At 34.7% G+C, this 26,675-nt stretch overlaps 3 protein-coding genes and 2 pseudogenes across 4 annotated transcripts; 2 read left to right on the top strand and 3 right to left on the bottom strand.

Moving 5' to 3' along the window:
- Nucleotides 1-192: 192 nt before the first annotated feature.
- Nucleotides 193-3,185, bottom strand: LOC147275600 (uncharacterized; annotated as a pseudogene).
- A 3,368-nt stretch (nt 3,186-6,553) lies between these two features.
- Nucleotides 6,554-10,016, bottom strand: LOC147275599 (DNA-directed RNA polymerase III subunit). 2 transcript variants are annotated; one of them, XM_086255115.1, is made up of 9 exons: nt 9,813-10,016; nt 9,627-9,720; nt 9,213-9,366; nt 8,476-8,592; nt 8,281-8,340; nt 8,121-8,170; nt 7,814-7,924; nt 7,038-7,092; nt 6,554-6,807 (listed from the first exon to the last, which is right to left on the bottom strand). In XM_086255115.1, exons 2-9 carry the CDS (start codon nt 9,714-9,716, stop codon nt 6,791-6,793), a joined length of 654 nt encoding a protein of 217 aa, XP_086111241.1. In that variant the 5' UTR covers nt 9,717-9,720; nt 9,813-10,016; the 3' UTR covers nt 6,554-6,790. The 2 variants fall into 2 exon arrangements, with proteins under 2 accessions (XP_086111241.1, XP_086111240.1); XM_086255114.1 differs by having other exon boundaries at nt 9,866-10,016.
- A 545-nt stretch (nt 10,017-10,561) lies between these two features.
- LOC147275598 (arginine-glutamic acid dipeptide repeat protein) lies at nt 10,562-13,244 on the bottom strand. Its single transcript, XM_086253956.1, has 2 exons — nt 12,507-13,244; nt 10,562-12,268 (listed from the first exon to the last, which is right to left on the bottom strand). The coding sequence occupies exons 1-2, from the start codon at nt 13,242-13,244 to the stop codon at nt 10,562-10,564; spliced, it is 2,445 nt and encodes an 814-aa protein (XP_086110082.1).
- A 2,657-nt stretch (nt 13,245-15,901) lies between these two features.
- LOC147275597 (uncharacterized) lies at nt 15,902-18,952 on the top strand. Its single transcript, XM_086255265.1, has 2 exons — nt 15,902-16,017; nt 17,887-18,952. Exon 2 carries the CDS (start codon nt 17,917-17,919, stop codon nt 18,580-18,582), a length of 666 nt encoding a protein of 221 aa, XP_086111391.1. The 5' UTR covers nt 15,902-16,017; nt 17,887-17,916; the 3' UTR covers nt 18,583-18,952.
- A 6,236-nt stretch (nt 18,953-25,188) lies between these two features.
- Nucleotides 25,189-25,911, top strand: LOC147275596 (nuclear transcription factor Y subunit B-1 pseudogene; annotated as a pseudogene).
- Nucleotides 25,912-26,675: the final 764 nt, after the last annotated feature.

Raw genomic sequence — 26,675 nt, 5'->3', positions numbered from 1 at the left:
GGCCCAATTTTCACTAAGGCTAAAGAATGTGGACCTTAATTTCCAAGACCCCCCTTAATGATCAGGGCCCAATCTCAAAGACTCATTCCTACCGTGTCAGCAAAGCGAAGAAGACCTAGCCAGTTCTTCAAGTACTGGCCATTAATTATCTCCAATTCTCCATAGCTGCATTAAGTAAGTTACATAGTTTTCTCAAACATCCCAAATGAGTTTTCCACAGCTGAATCGCCGTGTGAGCGTTGTTGTTGTTGTTGGTGAAAAGGGTTCATGATTGGTAATCTCTGCTGGGTCATTGCTTCCAAGTCCAACCGTTGTTGTTGTTGTTGTTGTTGATGTTGATGTTGATGTTGTTGTTGATCATGTAAATTTGGTGGCCTTGACCCTCCAATCCCCAACAGATCAAGTGTGGTCATATCCCCTCCACCTCCTCCACCGCTGCTCCCTCCGAATAACAACCTCGTCGACCCCATTGCACTTCTCATCAAACTAGAATTACTATTATTGGGACTACTATGATCCTGATGATCATGATGTTGATCTTGCCCCATATTGAACACTACTTGACTAAACAGTCCCATGTCACTCATTGCTGAGCTGGCAGTGTTGGTTTCAAAAATCTGATTATGATGATGAGATAGTTCTTGTGGGCCCTTTTGCATGATCATGAGCTGGTTGGTGAACCCTCCACCGTGGATCCCAACCATGTGTGATTGATGATCAGATGGCTGTAGCTGCTGGGGTTGGATCAAGTGATGATGATGATCATATGATGAACTAGAAGAGTATGGCGGCAGTGTTGGTCTATTGATAATGGAATTAGAGAGCTGATCAGTGCTCATGCTACTCACAAAGCTCTTCTGCATCATGGGTGACTTTATAGTACTGTTGCTCGCAGTGGCACCCATTTGGGCTGCTTTTTGCAACAATGCAGTGGCTGACATCTGAGCAGACCCAGTAATTTGAGCACTGCACCCATTTTTGTTGTCTTGATGGTGAAGGTAGTTGAACCCAGAGGAACTGTTGGAGGAGCTGAGCTGGAGGCTAGAGGAGGCTGAAGAAACACTTCTTGGGCCACCAAAGAGTGAACCAGAGCTGCTTGAAAACATGCCACCTGGGATGTTCATGGACTTGAATGGCATTGGGACCATTTCTTCAGGGAGGGACTTAAGTGGGTTTTTGGGGTCGTAATTGTTGAATTCGGAGATTGCTGCCATTGATGTGTTGGTGTTGGTGTTGTTCATGGGCATTGATGATATGAGCTGATGATCAGGCATTTGGGTCTGTAAGTTTGAGCCCATGCTGTTCATTAGTCCGTGGTTTACTTTGTTGTTTTCTTCTGCCAATGCGTCACAAAAGGCTCTGTGGGTAATAAAGCTGTCCCTCCTGCATAAACATAGTGACCATGAAGGGTTACAAATTAATATGCGTTTTAATTTGTGTACAAACATAAAACACAACCATACATGCTTACACATATCATGTACAAAACTACATTTGTATTGCTGATTTGTAATTAAGGTAACAGTATTGTCTTTATTTACCTTGTATAATGAAATAGTGAGAAGAGAGAGATTCGAGATTTAAAATTTAGAGAAAGTTACAAAAAGAGATGATGAATATTGTATATATATTAATCAATTTTATTTGTCGGCCATTTCCTTAATATATCTTTAAGTTTAATTGGAGGCCAGGCTCGATCATAATAGTGATATGCATCAGATAGTACTAAAAGCCATTTTACACTATTAGTTAGTGGAATCAGAACTCATAGCAATAGCATCTAATGCACCCACTAACACCCTAAACCTCTATACTTGACTTGAATGGTGATGATCCCAATAATCATATTTATTTCATGCACATGCAGTATATAATATATATATATATATATATATGTGTGTGTGTGTGTCAGTGTGTGTGAGAGAGAGAGAGACTAGGAATTGAAAGTAAAGAAAATGGTTGGTGAAATGAATTAATTAAAAACAATCTAATTGATGATTAGTTAACCTGGAAAAGATAGTTCCACAGTCACATTTGTATTCCCTAGTGCCGCAGGTCTTTTGATGAGCCTTCCAGTCAGATTGCACTGCATATTTCTTGGAGCACTTGTCACATTTCCATTTTTTCTCTCCATGTTTGCGGCTAAAGTGCTTTTTAATGCCGGTGAGGTCTCCCAAGGCACGAGTTGGGTTGTGGTGGACGCAGCTTGGCTCTGGGCATATGTACACCCTCTTCCTCACCTCAGTGCTGGTTCTCTGCCTCAGCTTCCATGGCAGATTATGGCCTCGCCGGTGCAGCTGCAGGTTCTGGTCCCTCTGAAACCCTTTGTTGCAGATCTCACACACAAATCGGTTCGTCGCCATTAGCGTTGTTGGTGATAGTGCAATAACTTCAGCACTCGGATCTGATCATATATATAAATATCTCAAAGTTAGTATTCGTGTATAAATATGGTTTAGATTAACCCTCTAACAACATAACTAATAAAATAACAAAAACACGGGATATCTATATACTATATGTGTCATGTACACCTAGTGACCAGTGAGCAACAAAAATGAAAAGTGAAATCAAGCAAACAGTTCTCACCAATTCTTGTGATCTCAGAGCAATAATTGTACTTCACACTAAACAATTCTACAAAAAGTTTGATTTGAAAGATCATGACTCCATTTAGAAAACCTTTGTTTGTTTGTTTGTTTTTTTTTTTTTTTTTTGTTCTTTTGAAATGAATCAAATCCACCTTCTTGACATGTATATATGCTTATATATATAGTACTGAAACATGCAATAGTCGATCCATGATAATTAAAAACCCCATAATAATATTATATCTGTCAAGACCAGTACTACTTGTATTCTCCAAATGGTTCCATGATCATTGGCCAATAAAATTAAGGAACCTGATATTATATTAATTAGTAAGTACTAGCTGTACGTTCATCATCAAGAGAGAGATTGAAATTGCCTGGAGTTCCTGGAAGGTTTCTCTTCTTCTTAGGAGGCTGCTGCAGCTGCTGTTGGGTGGTGACAGAGCCATTACTGTTTGTAGCACCAGAAGCTCCTCCAGAGTTGGAGCCATGCAAGTGATTCTGTAGCTGCTGCTTTTCCTGATGAACTTCTTCCCCTGCAGTGTTCCCTGAAGAGAAGCTGCCTTCTTCAATATCACCTGTAATGTTTGACATATTTTGAAAGACAAAATATATATTGACACAAAAATACACAAATTAAGCTTTGCTTGTTGTCCGATCCTTTCCACACACTCTTTAATTTTCTGTTGATTCCTTCCTCTCTTGTCGGTGCTCCCAACTAGCTAGCTAGCTAGAATTAGGAAGGGGGGAGTATAGCTAGCTAGTTTGTTTTTGGTAAACACAAAATCAGGAGATTGCTTTTGGTAGAGGAAAACAAAACCAGAGAAATGTCCTTCATTTCTGGTCTCAGTGTTGAGGAATAGAGCAACTATTGTGCAATAAGACTTAGCCTTGGAACCTGGTCTTCTTTGGCCTTATATAATTATATATAGTGATGTACAAGAGACATTATTGCAAAGAAAAGTTAATTTCCAAATGCCCTTGACTTGTTGGGTAAATACATCAGAGCCTTATATAGTTATATATATAATATTCCATTCTTTTCAAAGTTTTCTTTTTTTCTTTTTTGTTTTTATATCAATGGACCAATGAAGATCCTTTCACATAGTTAATTGTTATTGGTCTTTTCTCCATATTTCATCAGACCTTTTAACTCTCCATATATACTCACTTTCTTGTTTAAAATAATAAATATAAGTACTCTGGCTAGGCAATGTAGGCATATTGCCATATTCATCCTCACTTTCTAGAACATTTTTTCAATTTATGTAAAAGATAAACTCAGTCACAGGCACACATTGGGATCGATGCCCCCAGCTCCTCCCAATAATAAAAGGATTAAAGTCAAAGAAAAGAAAATCATCCTAGGAGGCTAGGACTTCAATATATAAAGAAATTTAAAAAATAAGAAAGAAAAATAAGTGGCTCTGTTTCATGAGTAGAAGATAGTTAAACTTGGCACAAAGACTCAAAGAGTTAGGTTAGAAATTAAATATTTGAGCAGTGAATTTAACTTGGGCCACAATAATTTTTTACTTTTATGTTTTTGCTAAAGTCTAGAAAATGTCCTCATCAAACTTACTTACCAATAGACTAGCCATTCGCTGTCGCTTTAGGTTCTATATATAGTTTAGTGTAGATAGTAAGATATATGGCTATTCAAAGATGGATTTCTTAATTTCAAGAATTATTGCATTCCAAGAAGCAGCTGCATGCTTGCTTTACCAAACTAATTCAACTTTTATTTCTCTGTCTATCATGCTTTCACGTAACAAACATTACTGACTAGATACCCTTGTATTTTATCATGCATATTACCTGTTGAAATTAATTAGTTTAATTCCATTTAACTTATGTCGGTAATTAACCAAAAAATAAAACTATTTGTATCATTCTTAATTGAGTTTATTTTTGTATCATCTCTTTAATATGGTTAAAATTTATTTATGTGAGTCTCATTTCTATTTGAAAAATAGTACAAAACATGATCAGCTAATATGAAATAAATAATTAATAGTACTTTAAATCCAGCTAGTGATACTTCTTTACACACAAATTACGTAAGCTTACATCAGATATGGCTGTTCTTTGTTGAAGCTGCCGAACCCAATTTGTCTTATTACTTCCAAACGATCGAAGAGAACCAAACAAGTCAATTTTTTTCCCTTTCTTATATTAGATGTTATTGACAAATTAATTACTGAAAATAATAGATGTTGCTGCTTTGTTTTCTAGGTCCAGTTCAATATGAATGAATAACGACATTAGCAAGTAGCTAAGATCAATACTCTTGAAGAAGAGCACTAGGCAAAATTATATTCATTCCATTCCACTACTATGTCCAGAAAAATGTAATTTGCCTCTAGTTAGCTAATAAGTTAGCTAGTTAATGTGTTAACATGGTGTTGACATATATCTGACTTGTTACTGAAAATCTGCTACCAGCATCCATATCTTCCTACCAATAAATCATTAATCTCAGCCATCTTGATGTGATAAATATTTGGGCACGTTCTTTCCCGATAAAAAATGTTAGCATCAAAATAACTTACAATCGTTGATCGTTGATAATATTAATCATAATTTTGAGTCGTTCATACATATATGAGACTCATAATTTTAATAGACTAGCCTAAATATGTCACCAAAATAGAAAAGAAAAACAACCCACAACTTAAACTATGCACATAACCCAAATTAAAAAAAAAAAAAAAAAAAAAACCAACTCTGCACATAAAAAGATGATAGAAATGGGTATATTTTGTCTTTCAACTTTTAGAAGTTTAATGGGAAAAAACAAACAGCTGGGCTATAAGATGGAAAACAACAAGGAGACAGAAGTTAGAATATCAAACATGGGGCAAACGTCTAAATATTAAGTCAATAATTTTGGAATCTAGATTCCCTTTCTTAATCACAAATCACCAATCATTTCAAAATCACAATTAAACAAAGAGATTGCTTAGTAATCACCGATGAAGATCGATGCAATTGATGAAAGCTAACATCAACCCAACAATGTAAAGACAATGGCATACAAACATCATACGCACTCCTCCATGTATTCCTTAATTACATTATGATAAAACCGAATTTAGGACGACCGAAGCAGCATTAGGATGCTAATTATTTCCTAATTATACTAAGACTCACATGACTCAGTAGCTAATTGACATGAGCAAAGTAGCCCCATGGATAAAACCAACACAAGAGACGGTCAAGCTTAATTTTTGAATTATAAATGTGTAATGAAAACGATTTTTGATTTTGAATAAACAAAAACAAAGGGATATATATGTAATATGCTATTGTTGTTGATATGGACATGTTTGTGAGACGAGAAAATTAAGAAATGGAAAGAAAATTAAGGAGGGGATATTTTAGAATTGTAGTCAATCATCAAGCTTCAACAGGGTCAATTTGGTTTCCAATCAAAGGTTGTTTGGTGTTAGATTTAAGTAGGGCAGTGCTGTCAAGTATTCCATATTTGCGTAATTATGGCCCTAGAACTTTAAAGTATTCCTTTTTGCATTACAGACCAGCTCAGCTCACTAGCACTTTGAATTGAGATGTTACACTACTGTAAGGATGTACCTGGACTTACATTTGATGCATGGATGAAGCTCATTTAAAAGTTGGTAGGCCAATCACAGTTCAGCCTAGCCCACCAAACTTAACCTACGGGCCGGCCCAGCTGCATGGCCCTATGAGGTCAAATTTGTGAGCTAAGGGCTAACTGATAAGCTATGCCAATGCCCATTGGCCTGTGTATCAGAAAATGAGAAATTCTCTGACATAGGATTTAAACTGATGTACAAGATTCTATAGAGGTACAGAGCTAGATGAGTCATATCCAGATGACAACATAACCCAACACATGATTGGTGATTGTCTTCATTTTTTCAAGTAAGTTAGGCTAAAAATCAGAGAGAGATGTATACTCCAATACATAGAGAGGGAAGTATACAACAAAATATGGCATTCATTATTTCACCTGTATATGTATTTCTATCAAACATTATAACATAAAATTTAGTAATTTAACATATAAGCCTACAAAACTCACCCAAAAAAAAGAGAGAATATACAAGCCTACAAGGTAACAACCAATAGCTGGATTGTCCATTTGATCTCCAATAGAAAAAAAAGATGGGTTTCTGTAATTTTTGAGCAGCCTCGTATGTGACAACTCCATTTCACTACAAAAGAGGTTCATCTGCATCATTAAAACCATCGGCGTAAGATCATTAGTAGATTTAAAAGCTCAATTATTCCATGAGTAAAAAATTATACAATAATGCTAGAGTAAGCTTCTAAGTAGACCCAATTTGAATACATGAAATATGCCACATTATTTTATGAACAAATTTACCAAGTCTGACAATACTTAATTTTATAGTGCGAGAAGAAACCCAGATGCATTATAGATCAAATAAAGGTTCCTACCATCACCATCATCTGCCATATTGAAATCATCTTCGTCATCGTCAAAATCTTCATTCTGCAAGATTGTAAGTTGTATTAGAAACATTTGATTTTCCCACAATTACACGTAAACACAAACATATGCCTCCAAGTTTCAAACTTGAGTTTTTGTGAACCGAACTTCTAACAAACAAGTGAGGCACCATATGGCAAATATAAGCAGTGAAAACCCCATGAGTGATCAACATAAAGAAAGCACAACCAACCATTGAAGTGATTACATATTAAATAAGTTAAAAATTATAAATAAATAAAACTACTCTAAAAGACAAGGGAATTGGGATGTATGATTAATTTATTTATTATTTTCATGTCATATCACAATTCCAAAATCAAAAATTCAAATAGTTAATGAAATTGCTTTTGATACTCATAGAAGCACCTAGAGTAAGCTGACATCAAAGAGGTCTCTCATAGTCTCCTTTAGACTATTAAAAGGTTGAGGCAGCGTCCCCCTATACTTCTGATAGAAAAGGAACTTTAATTCATCAGTAGATGAAGGGTATTTTGCCTTGTTTCTACATGGTAGATGAGAGGAAGTTTAATTACCACATAACTCACAGCTTATTAAGATCATTTCATATCATCATTTACCACTTATAATCAGCACTGACAGTCTTAACTTTGGAAAATCAAGTTGTATAACATTAAAATAATGTACCATCATATCAGGCACAGAATTAAGATAGATTTCACAGCCAGTATAACATATAAGATTCAATATATCCTGTACGAACCTGATTATAATCATCATCACTAATCTCTTCTTCTGCCTCCTCTTCCTCTTCATCTTCATCTTCATCCTCATCTTCTCCTTCTTTTTCCTTTTCATCTTTATTATTTTGGCCCTACAGACAAGAAAAATTATCAACATAGAAATTTAATGCATACAAAATACTTAAACTTCCTATTATGAGAATTTTTTTAGACCACAAATAATTTCAAATTTTCATTTGGATTCTTTTCATAGACGTTGCAACAGTGATCTTTGAGACTTTGACCCAGAATATTGTAGTTAGGGAGACCATAAAGACTATCTCATACCTTACGCTGTTCCCTCTTTTCAAATATATCCCACTTCCGCTCATCTAGACCTGTCGGCATTATCTTAATTAGTTTGATTCAAAATCCCCAAATAACAAAGAAAAATCCAAAACAAATGAAAGCAGATAACAGTAAAACAAAGCATTCAATCTCATGGTACCTGAGTCAGTGTCAGGATTCCATCTAACTCTTTTTTGGCTCGGATTCTGTCCCCTTGCACCTGAAATTCCATTGCACCAACAGCATGTTAAAAAAAAAAAAAAAAAAAAAAAAAAAAAAAAAACCACTAAGCCAAAGTAGAGCACTAGTCTTCGATACCATTCCCATTTTTTCATATGATGTTCGGATTACAAACCTCCAGTCAGTTCTTGAGGAAAGTTCTTGAGCACCAATATCTGTGAAAGAGAATCACGTCTTATGGTCTTTGGCTTGGCCCTGTCAGAAAATCTTTCTACATCTGTGTCTTGCCTCTCTGAAACCACAAGTTTAAGAAGTATATGATTATTATAACATAATCCAGCATAAATTTAAAACAAAGCAAATAAAGGATTAACAATTAAATTACACGCAAGATGTGTACTCTAATAAAATGCCAGTATGGACTGATATAAGTTTCATTAGCTAAAAGATTGAAAAAAAAAAAAAAATGTAAGCATGCATATGTCGGATAAGAGTCTGTTTGTTTTGGAAGTGATGTATGCATTTCCTCTTCCATTTAACTATAACATCCTGGGTGAGATTAATTTCAGATTCATTATAAATTATATACTTTATCTTCAACCATATCCATATTCTTTCACAAAAAAAAAAAAAAAAAAACCTAACCTATCAACATATCGGTATCAGATTGAATTTCCACAATATATTAACATATAAACATTGATACAAGGTTGCTAATCTATCTGGGTAACAAACATGATTTCCAACATATCAAAATAATAAAATGCTTCCCACAGTATCAAACAAGCTTCATATTTTAGCAAGAAATTAAAAAGAAACAAACAGAGCATGCTTCATAGATTGCTCAATTCCATTATCAAATTTACCGATATATATACAAAAACAAGGAATTGTAAAGTACATCATGCTAACCCTTTGAAGTGGTCTCCTCGAGGTAATAACTAGAGGCTTTCCAAAAATTCTGCAAATTCAAACTTCGATTGATTAAGTTATCTTCCTCAGTCCGACCACTGTTTCTCTCTCGGCCTAGATCAATTACACCTTTGGTATCAGGCAAATCAATATCCTGCAAAGAAAAGTTCCCCATTGAATACGAAAACTAGTAACACAGCCTGTTAAGTATCAATTGCTGTTTAATAGATACTAAAAAATCATGAGAATAATACACCCATTTAAAAAAAAAACATAAATTACTTACAAGTTAGTTACAAAATGCAAGAACTCATTTAGTAAACACACTAATCAAAAATCAACAAACATCATGATCAAGATCAAGACTTAATTGTAAATCAATGCTAAGGCAAAACTGCAAATACACAAACTCACAGGAAAAAGCACAAAGGGCTCTTGCTTAGCAAAGCAAAAGCCACCACCACCTCCATATCCACGTCCGCGTCCACGCCCTCTATATGCCATTTACCTTCACACACAAAATGTTAACAGGAATTACTCAAAAAAGAGTGTTTACTCTCACAAACCCAAATCCCAAATACACCCAAAGCACACACTCACCAAAGAACAAATCTTGTTCACAAATACAAAGAGCAAAGGAGAGAGATCAATACCAAAGTGCAGCGGCATATACAAACTCTGTGGGCAAACCAGATTTTTCTTCTCTTCGCTGCTCTCTACTTCTCTTTGGTGCAGTTGCTCTCTCTGGTTTTTCCCTTCAGCTTCTCTCTCACTACGCAGCACTATTACTTTCCCTTTTGTTCGGCTCATCTCCTCCAAAATTTCCAATCGAAGGACCCAAAAACAAGGCTCATCTCTCACACAAAAGGATGTGGGCCCAGACTTGACCCAAAAAAAAAAAAGGATGTGGGCCCAGACCAAATCATTGGGTCCAAATAGGCAAATGGAGCCAAAAGCAACCCTTTTTTTTTAACCTCATTTGTAACAAAAGTTATAAGATTCAAATACCCTTATTAGTAAGTGGTTTAATTCATCAAACAACAACAGTGTTCTCTTTGTATAATATTAATTACAAAGTTATAGTTACCCTTTACTATTTAAAATGGTAGGAGTAATGATTTTATTTTCTGATATTTTAAGTTGTCCAATTATAATCGTATATTCAAGTTTGACTATGTGATTTTTCTTTGCGTTACATAGGAAGAAATCAAATGATTTAGATATTCCAATCTAAATTCATTTCATTAATCCTAATTGTTTAATTCTATTGATCTTCAGAATTGAAACCAATTGGCATTTGGGTGTTCAGGAACCCAGAGAGAAACAAGTCTGAGTGTCAGCGTGCAACACTAACGATAGTCCTTCCATGAGCTTGATGTTGACTTATTTTGCAAGGTCTCATCTTTTCTCTTCCTCTTTGTCCTGAAGAAATCAAGTTCAAGAGCTTCCCATGCTTTCGTTGTCAATGGTCTGTTCCTTGTACTCTGTCTCTGGCTCTTAATACTAGCCCCAACTTCAGGAAGCTTTGGTGGCTCAGGCTCCTCCTGGCTTGTATTAGATAGAGATAGTGACTTGTTTTCACATGAATTGTCATTATTTTGCTTCATGTTTGTGATGAAGGGTTCGTCAGCTCCTAAATCTGGTGAAACATGAGGAAGGTTCAAGTCAATACATGTCCAGGATTGTGATTTTTCAGGAGATGCTTCTCTATCCAGGCAATTCTCAGTGACACTGCCTTCATTGCTCCCACTTGGACTGCCTTTTTCCAGAGAACTAGCTGATGATAAATTTTGTGGATCTACTTGAAGTTCCATGCCCTCACATGCACTCGGCAAGTTTGATTGGCAATGGGACTCATCTTGGGTTGGTTTCCTATCCACAGACACATTTTCAATGGGACTCATCGTAAGTTGATAATGGGACTCAGCTTGAGTTGACTCTCCATGATTACAAGCACTCCAATCCTTCTGTTTCATTACAGGGGCCAAATATTTTAGATGGTCAGACTTCAGCTTCCCACTGAGTTTACACTTCGTTGTCTTGCTTGGAGACTTGTCATTAGGCAGACTTGTACTTTGACTTTCATGATTATTGTTACTTAGCAGACAAGTATTTTGACTTTCATGATCTTCCACTGCTACCAAAGCAGGATCTGGAGTTTTAGGCATTCCATTATTCAGATTACTAGTTACACAATCTGATGAATCAACAAATGCTCCCCTGTCAGGCATACCCTCTGTTAGGTTTGAGGTCTTAGTTTCTTCTGCATCATCTTCTGACTCTGCAGATGTATCTTGTTCAGTTTCACTAGAAAGATTAGGGGGAGTACTTAGAATCACAGTTTGAACAGGTAAACTCCTCAGGTCTCTCACCTTGGGATGTTCCGCTCCATGATGCATACTGGTATCCACAATTGTAAACTTCCTTTGATCTACACTGCCATTTTCTACACGTGGATGGAGGTAATGGTGGTGTTGCTTATTTCGCAAACCATCTGGTCCATGTTTTATTGGCAGGTCCCTCCTGTCTTCCCTATGTTCACTGCCTTTAGGTGCTTCATTATCAAGCTCTAGAATACCATGGTCAGATGCCACATTTTGCAAAACATCACTGACAGAATCAAAGTACTGATTACCCTTCAAAAGTTTCCTTGAAAACTTCTTGATACCAGGTATAAGAAACACCAATGATTGCTTCAGACCACACATGCCACGACCCTTAGGCTGCTCAGAGTGCCATCCTCTTGCTAAAAGACGGGGCCAAACAGCTTCCCAGAAAAGATCATTTGATCTAGCCTTACTTAATCTAAAATCTCCTGTTAGAAACTTGATGATCTCTGCATATGTAAGAGATGACCAAGCTTTGCCAATCGGTATTTTGGGACGAAAAGAGATTACAAGATTGTTCTTTATTGGCTCCAAAGAAGGGTCAGTAAGGTCTTGCTTCCCTTTTCCAATGCCTACTGCTTCTATAAGCATACGGATGCCAACAGTATCCTTTAACTTGAATATGTACTTTTCAAATGAAATCTTACCCTCTACAAAATTTCTAGAACTCTGCAAAAGAGAACAAAATTTATTAAGTAATCTGGACACACAATATTTGCCATTACCAAGTTTGTAATAGCTGCAAACCACAGTAGAAACAATATGCAGGTGACCCTGTGAATTTCAGAATGTGAGAAATGAAAAGACCTGATATCTAAAAAGAAACAGTTGACTAGCATAGATCATCCAAATTCCAAATAAATAATAAAAAAAAAATAAAAAGAAACTGTCAACATTGGAAGAATACCTCCATCAACATATCTTGACATTCCTTTGACACATGACGAAACAATCGTGATAATAGTTCCTGCTGCCTCCATCCTGTAAATACTTTTTTTCCATGTCTACAGCGTCTACTGCTTTTCCGGCACTCTGACCATCTGCGATAACCATCAGAAGTATAAAACTTTCCATAGTAGAAACACAGCATATCCCCCATCTCCTTACTTCCAACAAATCTCTTCACAAGCCTAAGATTCTTCCCAAAGATATATAGACCAAGGAGAAAACTATCTTGCTCAACATTGCTCCAAGATTTAATCAAAGAGCCAATAAATGGACAGAAGCTTCTCTCTACCTGACCCAGCTGAATACCTCCAACTGTAGGTTGAAGGTTTGAAAATTCTTCCACATCTTTTGCATCTCCCAATGAAGTATTTACAGGTTCAACTTTAAGTTCTGAATTTTTATTATTTAAGGTAATCCTGCTTTGTTCATTGTTTCCACACTCTACATTTCCATTGAACTTTTCGACCACACGATTTGGTAATCCCAATGAAAAATAATTTGACAGATCGAGCATGGCTTCTGAATCAGCAGGCTTATTTACAATCTCCAAACAGTCATATTCAGCAATCAGGGCTGGAATCTCTGCCTGATACTGACTTCCAATTCGAGGAAGCACCTGTGGATCATCAAAATCCAGTAGACGAGAGGAGCGTAAAGACAATACTTGCTCGGCAGATTCATCTTCAATACTCTCCATGTGGTCATCCAAATGACTAGAACCCATCTGCCAAAACAGAAAAATTTGAACTTGGACTTGAGGATGGCCAGTAACTTGAACTCTTATATGACTGTCTGTTACATTAAATTATTAATTGAAAAAAACTGTAGGCAATCTTTCCTAGATGTACATATATCCTTCACCCTGGAATTAAAATATGGAAAATCATATTTTACTACCAAGACTATCATTCAACAAATGGGAATAATTCGAAGATGGAAAGGTAAACAGATTCTGTTTTCTAGAATGCCATGACCTTCATCACTATGCATCTATGGATAAAAAGAAAAGAAAGAACAAAAACAAAAACTGAACCTTATTATACAAGATCTACTGAAACAGGATCAGAAATTTATTTAGTTTGCGTCAAAGAACTCTTGGAATGCAAGAATTGAAATTTACTATTCATCACCAAATAACTAATCAAGCAACCGACAATATGAAAATAATATTATCCCAAAAAACAAAATTGCTTCAATGAGAAAATTCCCAATATAATTCTCCAAAAATATTAGATGGAACTCTCGATTAACCATCATGTAATGCAGATCAATGTACATATACGATATGTAACCAGAGACCTATAGGGCTATAGCTAATTAGCAATGACATTATGCCTGTCAGATTAACAGCAAAAAGAATCGAACAAGTATTAGACATAATAAGTATTATCAATCAAGTATGAAAAAAACCAACGCAAAAACCAAAAACAAAGAAACCCAACTATATAACATTATTCTTTAAAACTCCACAAGACCACAACCACATTATCTAAAGCATCCCAACAGCAGTAAATTGAAATAAATCAACCAAATAGCACGTACTCATTGATAAGTAATAGTTCAATAAATAATTAAAAAAGGAAAAAGAATATCAATCAAGATCGACCTAATGAACAGTAAACAACTATGCAAAGACTAACAAACACATCAGATATCAGATATGCATATAGAAGAATGAGCAAAGCATGCAAAGAATGATTGGCCGGAGAGAACATGTGGTAATAAACTAAAACCTCCATGGAAGAAGAAGGTGACGTTAAAACCCACGTGGGAAAATGAGCCTGGGTAAATGGGTCTGTTGCATTAACCTCGATTGTCAACTTTTTTATGGCGATAAACAACCAAAGAAGAACATTAAAGAAAGGAAGCAGATACTAAATAATAGGAAGCAGAGGCAGAGAGACATGTTAAAGAAAGACAAAAGCATTATAATAAAGAGATTTACCTTAAAGTTGAGACTAAGAGAGTTGAGCTTTCATGGATGTGGAGGTTGAATTCTCGAGGACTTGCGAAGAGGGACAGAGAGAAGGCCAGAGAGGAACAAAAAAGAGTACAAATAAGAAAGCAAAGCAAAGAAATTTTTTCGCTGTTTAGAGAGAGAGAGAGGGTTAACGCTTGTTCGGTTGGGTTTATGAGAGTGGTGTGACTGTGTGAGTCAGTGAGTGAAACTTTGGCTGAATTTTACTAAAACACCCTTGTTCTTGTTCTTTGTTGTCCTTACTAGCTCATTAATACTAGTTGGTTGAATTGTTGACAAATTTTTTATTTATTTCCTTTTCAGACAATATTAGTTATTAGTTATTACCCATTACGAGTGGAAAATAATACATGTTAAAAAAAGCTATAATCAACTTAGATACATGAGGACTCTTTTTTATTTTTATACTAAAGAAATTTCTTTTTTTTTTTGGAAATTTGGAATGGGTATTTGTGACATTTCCATGGTGATGCTCAAATTGGAGGATTGACGATTTCGCCGCACCTAAATGCCACGTACTGCCATTTATTTTCGCATCCCTGATCCCTCAACTTTATTGCATGATATAGTCTTATCAAATGAGCTTGCAATCTGTACCAATATTTTTGTCATCAAAGAGTGGGACCAAATGAATAATCTAATAAGTTATTTGTTATATTTTTTATTAAAATATAATTTATAAAAACTTCTATGTTAAATAGATATTATATTCCTTTTAAGTTTCTAACAAATCAAATTTTGACATTTGAGATTCATCCAAGCGACTTAATACGAGGGACAACTTATTCAAGGTTGGATTTATTTTAACAAATCATTAATTTATAATCATGTTAAATATATATATTAAATGTATTGTCTCTCATGTTAAGTCTCTTAGGTGAATTGGACTATAAACTTTTGAAAGAAAAAATAGTTTGGTGACAACTAATTTAATACTTTAGTTTCCTTATCAAGAAACAAAATAATTAGTACTAAACTTCGATAGACACTCCACATTTGTTATTGTATGGTTTATATTTAATAAGTTATTCTTCTTCACAATTATCAATATGATTTTCATGATTTTTTAATTAGATGTTGTTTCCAAATACTAAAAGGATAAAATGTTTTTTATTTTTATTGGGCTAGTTTATGAAATGAGGACATAATATAAAAAGTCCCAATTAAACCACAAAGGTTGAAGTGGCTATGAAAAATGAGTTTATATTTCACAAAAATATGGGCTGGGTTCAAATTTCTACAATCATAAAGATAAGTGTTAAAAGTCCAACTAATGGGCCAAGGAAAACCCAATTACTCCCCTTCAAATATACTAATGGGCCTAATCTGAAATACTTTTTGGGCCAGAACTGAATTTATTAAAGAGAGCTTCGCAGGCCGGTCTGTATGGGCCAATATAACCGACCCGACCCCTAACTTGTCGATCTCTTCCTCTCTCGACGATCTCTTCATCTCTCGTCAATCTTTTCCAGCTCAAGTACATAAATCTCTGGTAATTGCTATTAGGGGTGTGATTTGGATTGGAAAATCCGAATCCGACCGATTCCTATCCGAAAATTTCCAATTTCATTCCGAATCCGAAAATGCCGAATCCGAAAATGCCAAAATCCGAAAATTCCGAAAAAAATTGGATTGGAATTGGAATGTTTATGTAAATTCCGATTCCGATCCGAATTCCGATCCAAAAAATTCCGAAATGTTCCGAAGGCATTCCGATCCGATATTTCCGAAATTATGCCAATTTATTCAATATTATATATTTTATCATTTATTTAGTATGATACATATAACATATATTTTAAAAAAGATGACTAATACTATTAATATAAACATATGTACATTATAAATATATGTGTATCATAATAACATAAATGGTAAGTTGGTAACACAAAGACCCACATTTTTCCGTACATGTAATTACTATTTTTTTTTATTAGGGAGGGGAATTGAAGATATGAGGCAATTCTACAGTTGTTCCAACTGGAATATCCCACCAATTGTAATTACTAATTACTAAATATTTAAGCTTATTATATTCAAAATTTCAAACATGATATATATTATTTGAGTAACATGTATTTATATACACACATATATATATATATATATGAGTAACATGATATATATATGTGTGTGTGTGTGAGTAACATGTAACTACTAGTGACATTTATTCTAACAATGTTGGATGAGCTTTAAAGATTAATCCCCCACCTCTAAGATATGTGCTATTAAGCCTATTATACATTCATGGTGACATTTATTTCTCTTATATATTATGTATGTTATAATATATAATATATACCATTAAATATACACAATATATATATCATACATAATTTATTTCTCTTATAACATACATAATCTAGCAATGAAAACCTTGCTAGATTGCATCTTTTTTTTTTCCCTTCTTTTCTAGATTTTTTTTTATGGTAATGGTATGGGATGGTATGGTTCTAAATGTTATTTAAATTAATATTTTGAATTTTCTTTTTAAATTGGACATATATTTTAATTACATCTTAATATAAATATTGAAATGCATCATAATCTATTGTCTTTTAATTTTTTTTGTTTGTTAATTTCATCATTATTCTATAAAAAAATCCGAACATGTTCTAAAAAATATTATGAAAATGTGAAAATTCCGATTTTTTATTCAAAAATTTCAAATGTTTATCCGAAAGTTCCGAAAATGTTATATTCTGAAAAATTCCGAGAAATCCTAAAATTCCGAATCGGAATGAGATGTTGAAATTCCGATTTTTTGGAATGGAAATTGGAACATAAATTCCATTCCAAAATTTTTTGGATTGGAATTGGAACACCCTATTTCCGATCCGATCCGGCCGAAACACACCCCTAATTGCTATGCATGATTCTTGATGTTCTTTTATGTATATATTATGGGTGTGAGCATTCATTGTATGTGTGTAGCTATAATCGAAGTTTCTAATTCACACCCATTTCACATACTTACAACATTCTTGAGCCATGGTTCTTAATTTTTAGGTAAAAATTGAATGTGCCCTTAATTGATTCTGTAGGTTCTTTATGTTATCTGACATCAGAATCCACCACATTGGTTGCAAGGACACGTTGGGTTTAGGTTTAGTGTTTGAACTCATTTAGATTGCATTTGGGTTTTGGGTTTGATTTTGATGAATTTGAGGGTTGTTAATGGAGGAGCAGTACATATATCGTACTCACTAGTTGGCTAGGTTCTATAAAATTGAAGGGTCGTTCGATTCCATAAAATTGGTTCTCCCTGTAACATTCAAATGGTTGTTGTTCTTAATTCTAAGTTGTGATGGTTTCTCGCATTTAAGTATTAATTAATCTTTCTGTATGTTGATCTAATTAGAAATTAAGGTGATTGACGTACACTCTGGATATGATGAGTACTAGTACTGATGAGGAGGGGGCAATAGTTAGGCAGAGGGAGTTGAATACTTTGATGGCCAAAGTGATGGAGGAAGTTGAAGAAAAACATTCAAAGGGCACACTCATACTGCAGACTCTTGCACAAAGCTTCCTTGACCTTAACATCCCATCATGGCTTGACGATGATGAACTCCTCCTCAAATCATCACCCGACACTATATATTCTATGGCCAGGCATGGAGTGCACATGCTATGCTCCTTGAAGGACATCCTCCAAGAACTTGATGATCATGATGTGGAGGGAAAGCACGAGATGTATATCAGCCGGCTAGTTGGGGAAGCAGTGGCTATGAAGCTGATGAGGCCTGGTGTCAACATTCGGAGTTGGTTTCCGATTGTGTACTACTGTTGGGACGAGCTACTGATTCGACCTTGTGACCGTGATAGAGTGCTGGATGTAGTATACCACAAGCTGAAGCACGCAGCAGACACTTGGGACCCAAGTCAGGACAGTGTTAGCTCTGAAGAACCTTTCAACCAAGACATTGATGTTATTCCCATCTTTAATAGGGTGAAGCTATGGGAATTACTGTTCCTCCCAGAAAAACAACATTTAATGGATCAACTCTATGCCACCATTCAGTCAATATCAGAGAGTTATAACCGTGCAGAATAGGTGAGATTGTAAGTACTTTAGGCTTTAGCAATAGCAAGAGGGAAGTGAGATTGTGAACTGCATATGTCACTAGGTACTGTCTTTGCTTATGATCTTATCAGTTTGCCTTTTTACAAGTTTTTCTTGTGATTAATTAGTACTTTAATTCAGATGTTGTGATTAGTACTTTAAGTTTTGGTTATGATGATTTCATGCTTCCAAAGTCTACCGAATCACTCTTACAATGCAATGGTGAATTCATTCATTTATAGGTGTCTTAATTTTGATTCATTTTAAACCATGACTGATCAAGTTTTTTATAGAGAAGATCGAGAAGGTCTCACCACTATACATGGAACCTGATGAAACTAAATGCAGAATATATCATATATACTAGCTGCTCTTTTATTTAAGCACATGATGATCCCTTAAAAGTAATAAACAGGGCATTCATTATACAGGGTTAATTGGTATAAGTACAACAAGAAAATTCTGCCTTTTCTTCACATGCATGCTATGGAGTATGGAGGCATGAGTTGTTGATCCATCCATTGACTCAATATATATGCAGTTCAGGAATTTCACATTTACATTATATACTAATTTCCTGATGATGACAACATTTTCTACTCTGATATTAGGGGATCGATTAACTTCCTCAAAATGGTTTGAAGCAGTATATATTTTATGTTTAGTGCTTGAGTATAGTGATTAGTGAATAATGCTAAATTAATATTTAATATTCCAGCTAGTTGGAGTCACACTCAATCAATCTACATAGACGAAATTATGATGCAGTTTAAGACGGACAACTAAGTTCCTGTTTTGAAGGGCTTTAGTTTAGGCAGGTACGGTCCACTATTTAGATGCATCATGCAGCTTGCAATAATTATTCCCCTTTTAAGCATACTTAATTATATTAATTAGCTGCAAATAGAACACCAATATTCTTTAATCTATGCTCTCTATGTATGAAGTTAGTGCGGTTTGGTTTGCTTTGTCATATATATTTTGTATGAATTAATCTTGTTGACCTGCTTTTGTGTAATTGTGCTTGCCTCAAAAAAAAAAAAAAAAAAACACAATTAAGATCCCCTAATCTCTGTTTAAGTGGCTGCTAGGTGGCACAAATTAATTAAATAGAAATATATAGTATAAGAATAAAGAAAAATCCCCTATATATTAATTGAAGGTAGGTGAAACAAGAAATAATTTTTTTTGGCCGTAATCAAGAAATAATTAATACATGGCAGTGTCTAATTCCTTAATTACAAGCTTTGGTCCAAAAGGCACTCACTGTACGTGCCAAAGCCCTATATATATAAGTTTAAGAAAATCTAGATCCGTTCATCTAGCATAGTCTAAGATGCCCACTAAAGCAAGCAAATTCTCCAAATTGGAGAATCTAAACCAAAGTGGGAAGGTGTGGTCCCTAAATATGAAAACAGATGTGCCTATTTTAATCTCCTGAGGTCCTCACGAGTACACAAACTTTTAATGTTGTACGTACATAAGGTGTCTAATTACTAATTAACATCTATTAGTTGTCTTTATGTGATGGGGAGTCTCTAATAATTTATTAGCTAGGTCCATATCTTTGTGGGCTAAATTTGCATAATTACATTGCATATTATACAAATATCTTACCCAATTATATTGCATAATTACTACTTGTTCAATTTTTAGATCGACAAGTTTTGACAATAGCGTTTGAATTTGTAAATCAGCATTAAATGTATTATTCATGAACACGTGAGAAGTATAGTCATGGTCCACTGAGTAAGAGCATAGAAAACCAGGTTGTGTGTACATGTGTTTAGAAGGCTTTTTTTTTTTCTTTTGTCAGATGTTGTTTAGAAGCTATGAGAGCCATAAGTATGTCTTCAGTTTCCTTCCACTTTTGATGAGCAGAGTGAGTAGGTATATGTTCACTGAACAAGGACCACAAATCATGTTCTCTAAACAGTGGTCTCACACTGAGAAGTCGTACGGTAAGAAGCAGAAACATTGGTTTCAACTTTGCAAGAAGATCGATCAGAACAACATACATTACAAAGCTGTGGTGGTGGTAATACAAAACTGGCCAGGGATGCATGGGATATATTCTTTGACATTTATATTGTTAATTTAAAATTTTCCCAGAGGAATTTACGAATATGTAAAAAGGTCCCCATATTAAATTTTTCCTTTTTGTTTATCACCGTCCAATATGTTCTAATTAGCATCCTCAAGGAAATAGTGTAATTAAGTACCTGAAAGTCAGAAGAAGAAGAAACAATGCAACAACAACGATATACATCAACTACAGGAAGTTCAAAATCAAGTACTAATTAAAGGGGATTAAGATTAAATGACATTAATTAGGAACAGGTCTGCCGGCCCTCCTGGATCTATGTCCTATGTATGTCTAGTTTGATTTAGTATTATATAAACTGCCCAATTTGGCAAGTTTATTGTCCTTTTCATCTTCAATCTCATCTATAAATTTTTGTTCTTTCATCCCTAGCTTTGGTCTGCAAATATAAAAAAATGTGACTGCAGAAAATATATATAGATTAAGATTATAAGTAGTACGTAATTAGTACTACTACCTTGCTATGACTTTAATTAGACTATGAATTACCCATCACAGAAAACGTTTCTTTATAGATCAACGGGTTTGTGTTGTCGTTGACTGCACATGTTTTTCCATTCATAGGCTGCAAGCCTGCAATAATCTAATTAATTATGCATTGATGTGTATATATATATATATCAGTTTATGTGCATGTGCATTGTCATACATAAGCATGTTTCTTTCTCATGATTTGTCGAGAACAATTTAAAAACCCTAATATCATCTTACATTTTCAAAAACAAAATCTGTGTCTCTGCGCGATTCATTTTCTGATAAAAAAATTCTTTTAAAAACTAAAAAGGTTTTAAAGAAACGAATCGGATTCATTGTAATTAACTATGATAACGAATAATTCCACACTAAACCCTCTTTTCATATATCGTCGGTGCTTATTATTTTAAATTTTTTTTAAGTGAATCTTTAATTTGTCAAATCGTTAAATTTTATCTGATCAAAACGTACGTATAAGCATCTAATTATTGTTAATTAAATTGTGTTGCATATATAATTAAGCAAAATAGTCAGAGATTTAAATTTTAATTAATTAACTAAACATTGGGAGTGATCAGACCAAATAATTAATTATATAGAAAATTCAGATTAAATACCAAATTTCAATAATTTTTTGGTATAGCATGAAGACCATATAATATTTCAATTGAACTACTAAATTTAAATGTAGTTTTTTATATTAGGTCACAAATATATTGGCCCCTTTGATTTGAGCCTTTTGCATTTGACATTTTTGTCCTTTGGCTCACATATGATGGGTGTTAATTAAAATTTATAAGGTTTTGACAAAATTGCCCTTGAGACTTTTATATTATCTTGAAAATTTACTAATGTAGTCTCAACTTCACATTTAGTTGTGATTGTACGACACTCACAACTTCAAATTTAGTTGTGACTGAATGACATCCACATCTAAGTTGTGAAACAGTTACAGTTAAGTTGTGACTTAATTGAATTATTTTTAGAGAAATTATACTACAATATAGTATAAATAGAGGTCAAAATAATATTTTTACCCAAAATAATACATAGTATATATAGTAGTGTGAGTTGTTTCTTTCAATTTACTAAGACAGTCACAGTTAAGTTGTGACTGGATTGATTTTTTTTTTTTTTAAATACAATATAGTATAAATTAATGTAATTTTTTTTATTGTAGTGGCATGTGATGTAATATTTGTAAATTTTAATACTTTTATTTTATTATTTTGTTTGACTTTTCAACTAGTATCTAATTTAAAATACTATTTAATTTTGGTACTTAAACTAAAAAGTTATTAAAATTTAGTAATTAAAATCAATGCACCTTTAATTATATAGATCGAAGTGAGTCATGTTCACAAAGGTGGGTGTGGGGAGGTTTCACAATTATGCATAATAATCGAGATTAGGACCTGTAAATTGATTCTCACCAAGTAAAAATGTAAAATTGTTTCATGGTTCTTGGCACACTAGCTTATTTACATCAACTACCACGATCTGCCACATGTCAACCCTAAGCAACCTACTAATAATATTAATGTTGCTCTTCTTAGGCAAGCGAATCATCAATGCATGGTTCAGATCGAGTTCAGTGCAGAATTCCTGGACCTGGCTGTCACCTTAAAAAAAACACTCACTAAGTTATAATTATGAGAATAACTTAATAGGGCCAGACTTGTGTAATGAGAGAGAGAGAGAGGAATACCAGCTGTGGTATCCATGAGACATGTAAATCCCTCTCTATAATTATATGATTTGTTGTTATGTGCGTAGTGAGTGACATAATCTCATGTAAAAACCTAGCTAGAAGCAGTAGGTAATCAAACACTAAGGTTTTTAATTAATATAAAATTAGTCCATTCTTTTTAGGTCTAATTAATTGGGTTATATCTACAGTGTAAAGCACACGTGCATAGCTTTAGTCCACAAATTCAAATTCATAGCATTATTAATTTAGAGATGAATTCTTAATTAATGTTATTGAGAACTTTAAACAGATCGACGAAAAGACCAAGCGGGGGACCATTTTCTCCATAATTGATACGTTTGAGTCCTTTAATTACTCTTTCTTTCAAAGCTTTTTAAATGGGGAGTAGATAGCTTCCACAAACCATATACAGTCACTTATATGAGAGAGTGAGACTGTGAGAGTATTATCGGACACATTTACCAATTTGTATATCAAAATGTTTATTAAAAACTAAGGCCTCGTTTGTTTCATAGGACTGTCTTGGCATGGACTAGCTATCGGGACTGGCATGGACTAGCTTGGCATGGACTAAGCTAGCTAAGAACTGCCTTTATGTTTGGTGTAGTGCAGGACTAACAACCTGGATAATGAAAATAGTCCTGTCCTATGTTTGGTGCAGTGCAGGACTAACAAGTTGGAAAATTAATTTTTGAAACAAAATCATAAATCCCCATATTTAATTTTTAAAATAATTAAATATATTAATTATAAAAAAATTTCAATTTAGTTTGAAGACCTAAATAATTAAATTATAAAATCTCTTAAAATAGTTTCAATGCAATAAATTGGGGTGACCACTTTTAAAATGCTATAACTTTCTTATTTACTGTTGAATTTTTTGAACAATTCCAATATTGTTTTTATGACATTGTAAAAAATGCATGAAATTAAACAAATTTGGGATCCAACCAATTCTCTCTACACTGATTTAGTGATTCCCAAAGAAGCCCAACTCCTCGGGTGCAAGTCTGATTTTTGTTTTAACAATTTAATAATGATAAAAAGGGAAAAATAAAAAAGAGAGAAGAACAAAACCCACCAAAAAAAATTGGAAATAAAAATCAAGAAATTAAAGAAAATAAAAACATGAAAAAAAAAAGAAAAAAGAAAGGAAACGAACCCAGAAAAATCTCAAGTCATCCATTCTATATATCAATCCCCAAATAACCCAATAGATCAAGGCAATCTGGTGAGAGAGAAATTAAAGAAAAAAAAAAGGAAAAAACACAGAAAAGCCATCAAGGAAAAAACACAGAAACAGAGGTCCATTTGATGGTCCCGACTTGATCGAGAAAGACAAGGCTACTAGCAGTTCCATGATCGCCACCTCCGATCTTGAAAGTTGCTGATGATGAATTTGAAAGTGGGGTGGTCGATGGGGAATGAGCGACTGTCGAAGAGGGAGCCGTCGAGGACGTTGAGGTGGGGCTGATGACTGATGAGAGAAGTCTGAGCAGTGAGCAGATGAGATCGAAGAAGAGAGAGAAGAGAGAGTCTGAGACTGAGAGGAGAGACAAGTCCGAAGAGAGAGTGAGAGACTGATTCGATTAGGGGTGAGAGAGAGAGAGAGAGAGAGAGAGAGAGAGAGAGAGAGAGGGTGCGATGAGGCCGGAGCTGGGTAGGCGGAGTGCGACTGGGGGGCTGGGTGGGGGGTTGCGACTGGGCTGGGGGGTGGGGTGGGGATGTGCTGGGTTGGGGGGGAGAAGCGAAGGACGGGCTGGGGATGGTTGCAATCGGGTGGGGTGCGTCTTAGCTAGTACAAGCCAAGAAGGTTCTTAGTTAAACCTCCACTTTCTCACGGGTTTCACTAAGCCCATTTAAGAAGGTTCATTTAAGTTAGAGGGGATTCACTAAGCCCCTCTTTTTTTAATCCCACTCTCACCAAACATGGGCTTAGGGTCTTAACTAAGCCAATTCCTGTTAAGAAGGTGAAACAAACGGGCCCTAAGAATTTACTTTGAATCTTATTTATTTTTAGCAATTAATATCTTACAATAATACATAATATATTAATATATATACTGACACGTTATTTAAGAATTAAAAATAATGAACAAATTTGGTGACTTGCTAGAGAATTGTTTGGTGTCCTTATAACCAGTTATTTGTCGAGGCATGCCATGTCATCATATCACATTGAGAAACTTTTACCATATATATGATGGATATATGCACATGCACATGCATACATGTATGCACATCTAACTAAGCTTCTATATAAAGAAGCAAAGGCAGCAACTGAGAGGAGCAACGTGTCTGTGTTTGAGAGGATCGAAATCTCATATGGAGATGGTTGATAACATAGGCAATAATTCATCAGACAGACAAGGGTTTAAGTACAATTTTACAGCTGCTAGTAGTAGCACTGCTGGTTCTACTCACCATGATCATCAAGATGGGGTCATCAAAGAGCAAGATCGGTTGCTTCCAATTGCAAATGTTGGGAGGATCATGAAGCAAATTCTGCCCCCAAATGCCAAAATCTCCAAAGAAGCCAAAGAAACCATGCAAGAGTGTGTGTCTGAGTTCATAAGCTTTGTCACTGGAGAAGCCTCTGACAAGTGCCACAAGGAGAAGCGCAAGACCGTGAACGGCGACGACATTTGTTGGGCTCTGGCGACTCTTGGGTTCGATGACTACGCTGAGCCCTTGAAGAGGTATTTGCTCAGGTACAGAGAATTGGAAGGAGAGAGGGTTCAGCAAGGTAAGGCCAACAGTGGTGGTGAAGAGAAGAACGACATGTCGTCATCACCACCTAGGAAGATTCCTAGTACTACTACAACAACTACTAATACCTCGAGTCCTCCATTGATGAAGTTCAATGTGGTTGAAAGGGGCAATAGTTCATTCTCAAGGCGATTTTGAATGGTATGATGAAGCAAGGTATAATTATACTTCAGTCCTAAATTGTATGCGTTGATGGTGATGATGATGATGTTCGAAACATGACTATATATATTAGGTGGGTGGGTTTAATTTTAGACTTTTAATTTTCTCATGTGCGGGTTCCGAATTAATTAAGTCCATGGGTTTCTTCTTAATTTGATTGACTGTTATTAGCTCAAGAATTATGAGAAATTGGAGCTAATCCTTTTCAAATTAATATGAGGTTATTGTAGGTGGTTGTATGAGATTCATATAAGTATGGTGAGCTATATATATACTTGGTTTCTAATTTGTAATTGAGACTTAACTATGAAATATGGCAAACTAGTTACCTGCTAACATTTCCATTTCAATTTTGTACTTGAGCTATACTTAAACGGGAGGTTAGTGAATGGGACAATTTACTTTGCCGTTTTTATAAAAGGGATGGAAACCATAAGATATATAACATTGTACTAATTTACAAAAAATTTGAAATTTGCTTGGAGTAACCTTCCAATAGGGGTTTGGCCTTTTTTTTTTTTTTGGGTAAAATGGGGGTGAAGCCCAAAACAAAGAAAAACGGGGTTTTGGCCTTTTGATTATGGCATGTACGTACTCACCGAAAAATCATTATATATACAATCTCTTTTCAATTTTATTAATGCATATTCATATTTTGATCGCATCTTTCTGATATGACTCAGATCTAATATAGAATTAGATGAGAAATTAGATACTTAGGGTGGTTTTACAAACCTATATTTTTTCTAGGAAAGAAAATTATTGTTTCAATTTGTTTTCGAATTTGTTAATTTTATGGATGATCATCGAACCTTATAGTAGTTAGTCTATAATTAAACTTGGAAATCATATATATCTTGCGTT

Source organism: Dryas octopetala, chromosome 8, assembly GCF_963921425.1.
Source record: "Dryas octopetala chromosome 8, drDryOcto1.1, whole genome shotgun sequence".
NCBI lineage: Eukaryota > Viridiplantae > Streptophyta > Magnoliopsida > Rosales > Rosaceae > Dryas > Dryas octopetala.
The sequence above is the reverse complement of the archived record's forward strand: the minus strand, read 5'-3'. Positions and strand labels throughout refer to the sequence as shown.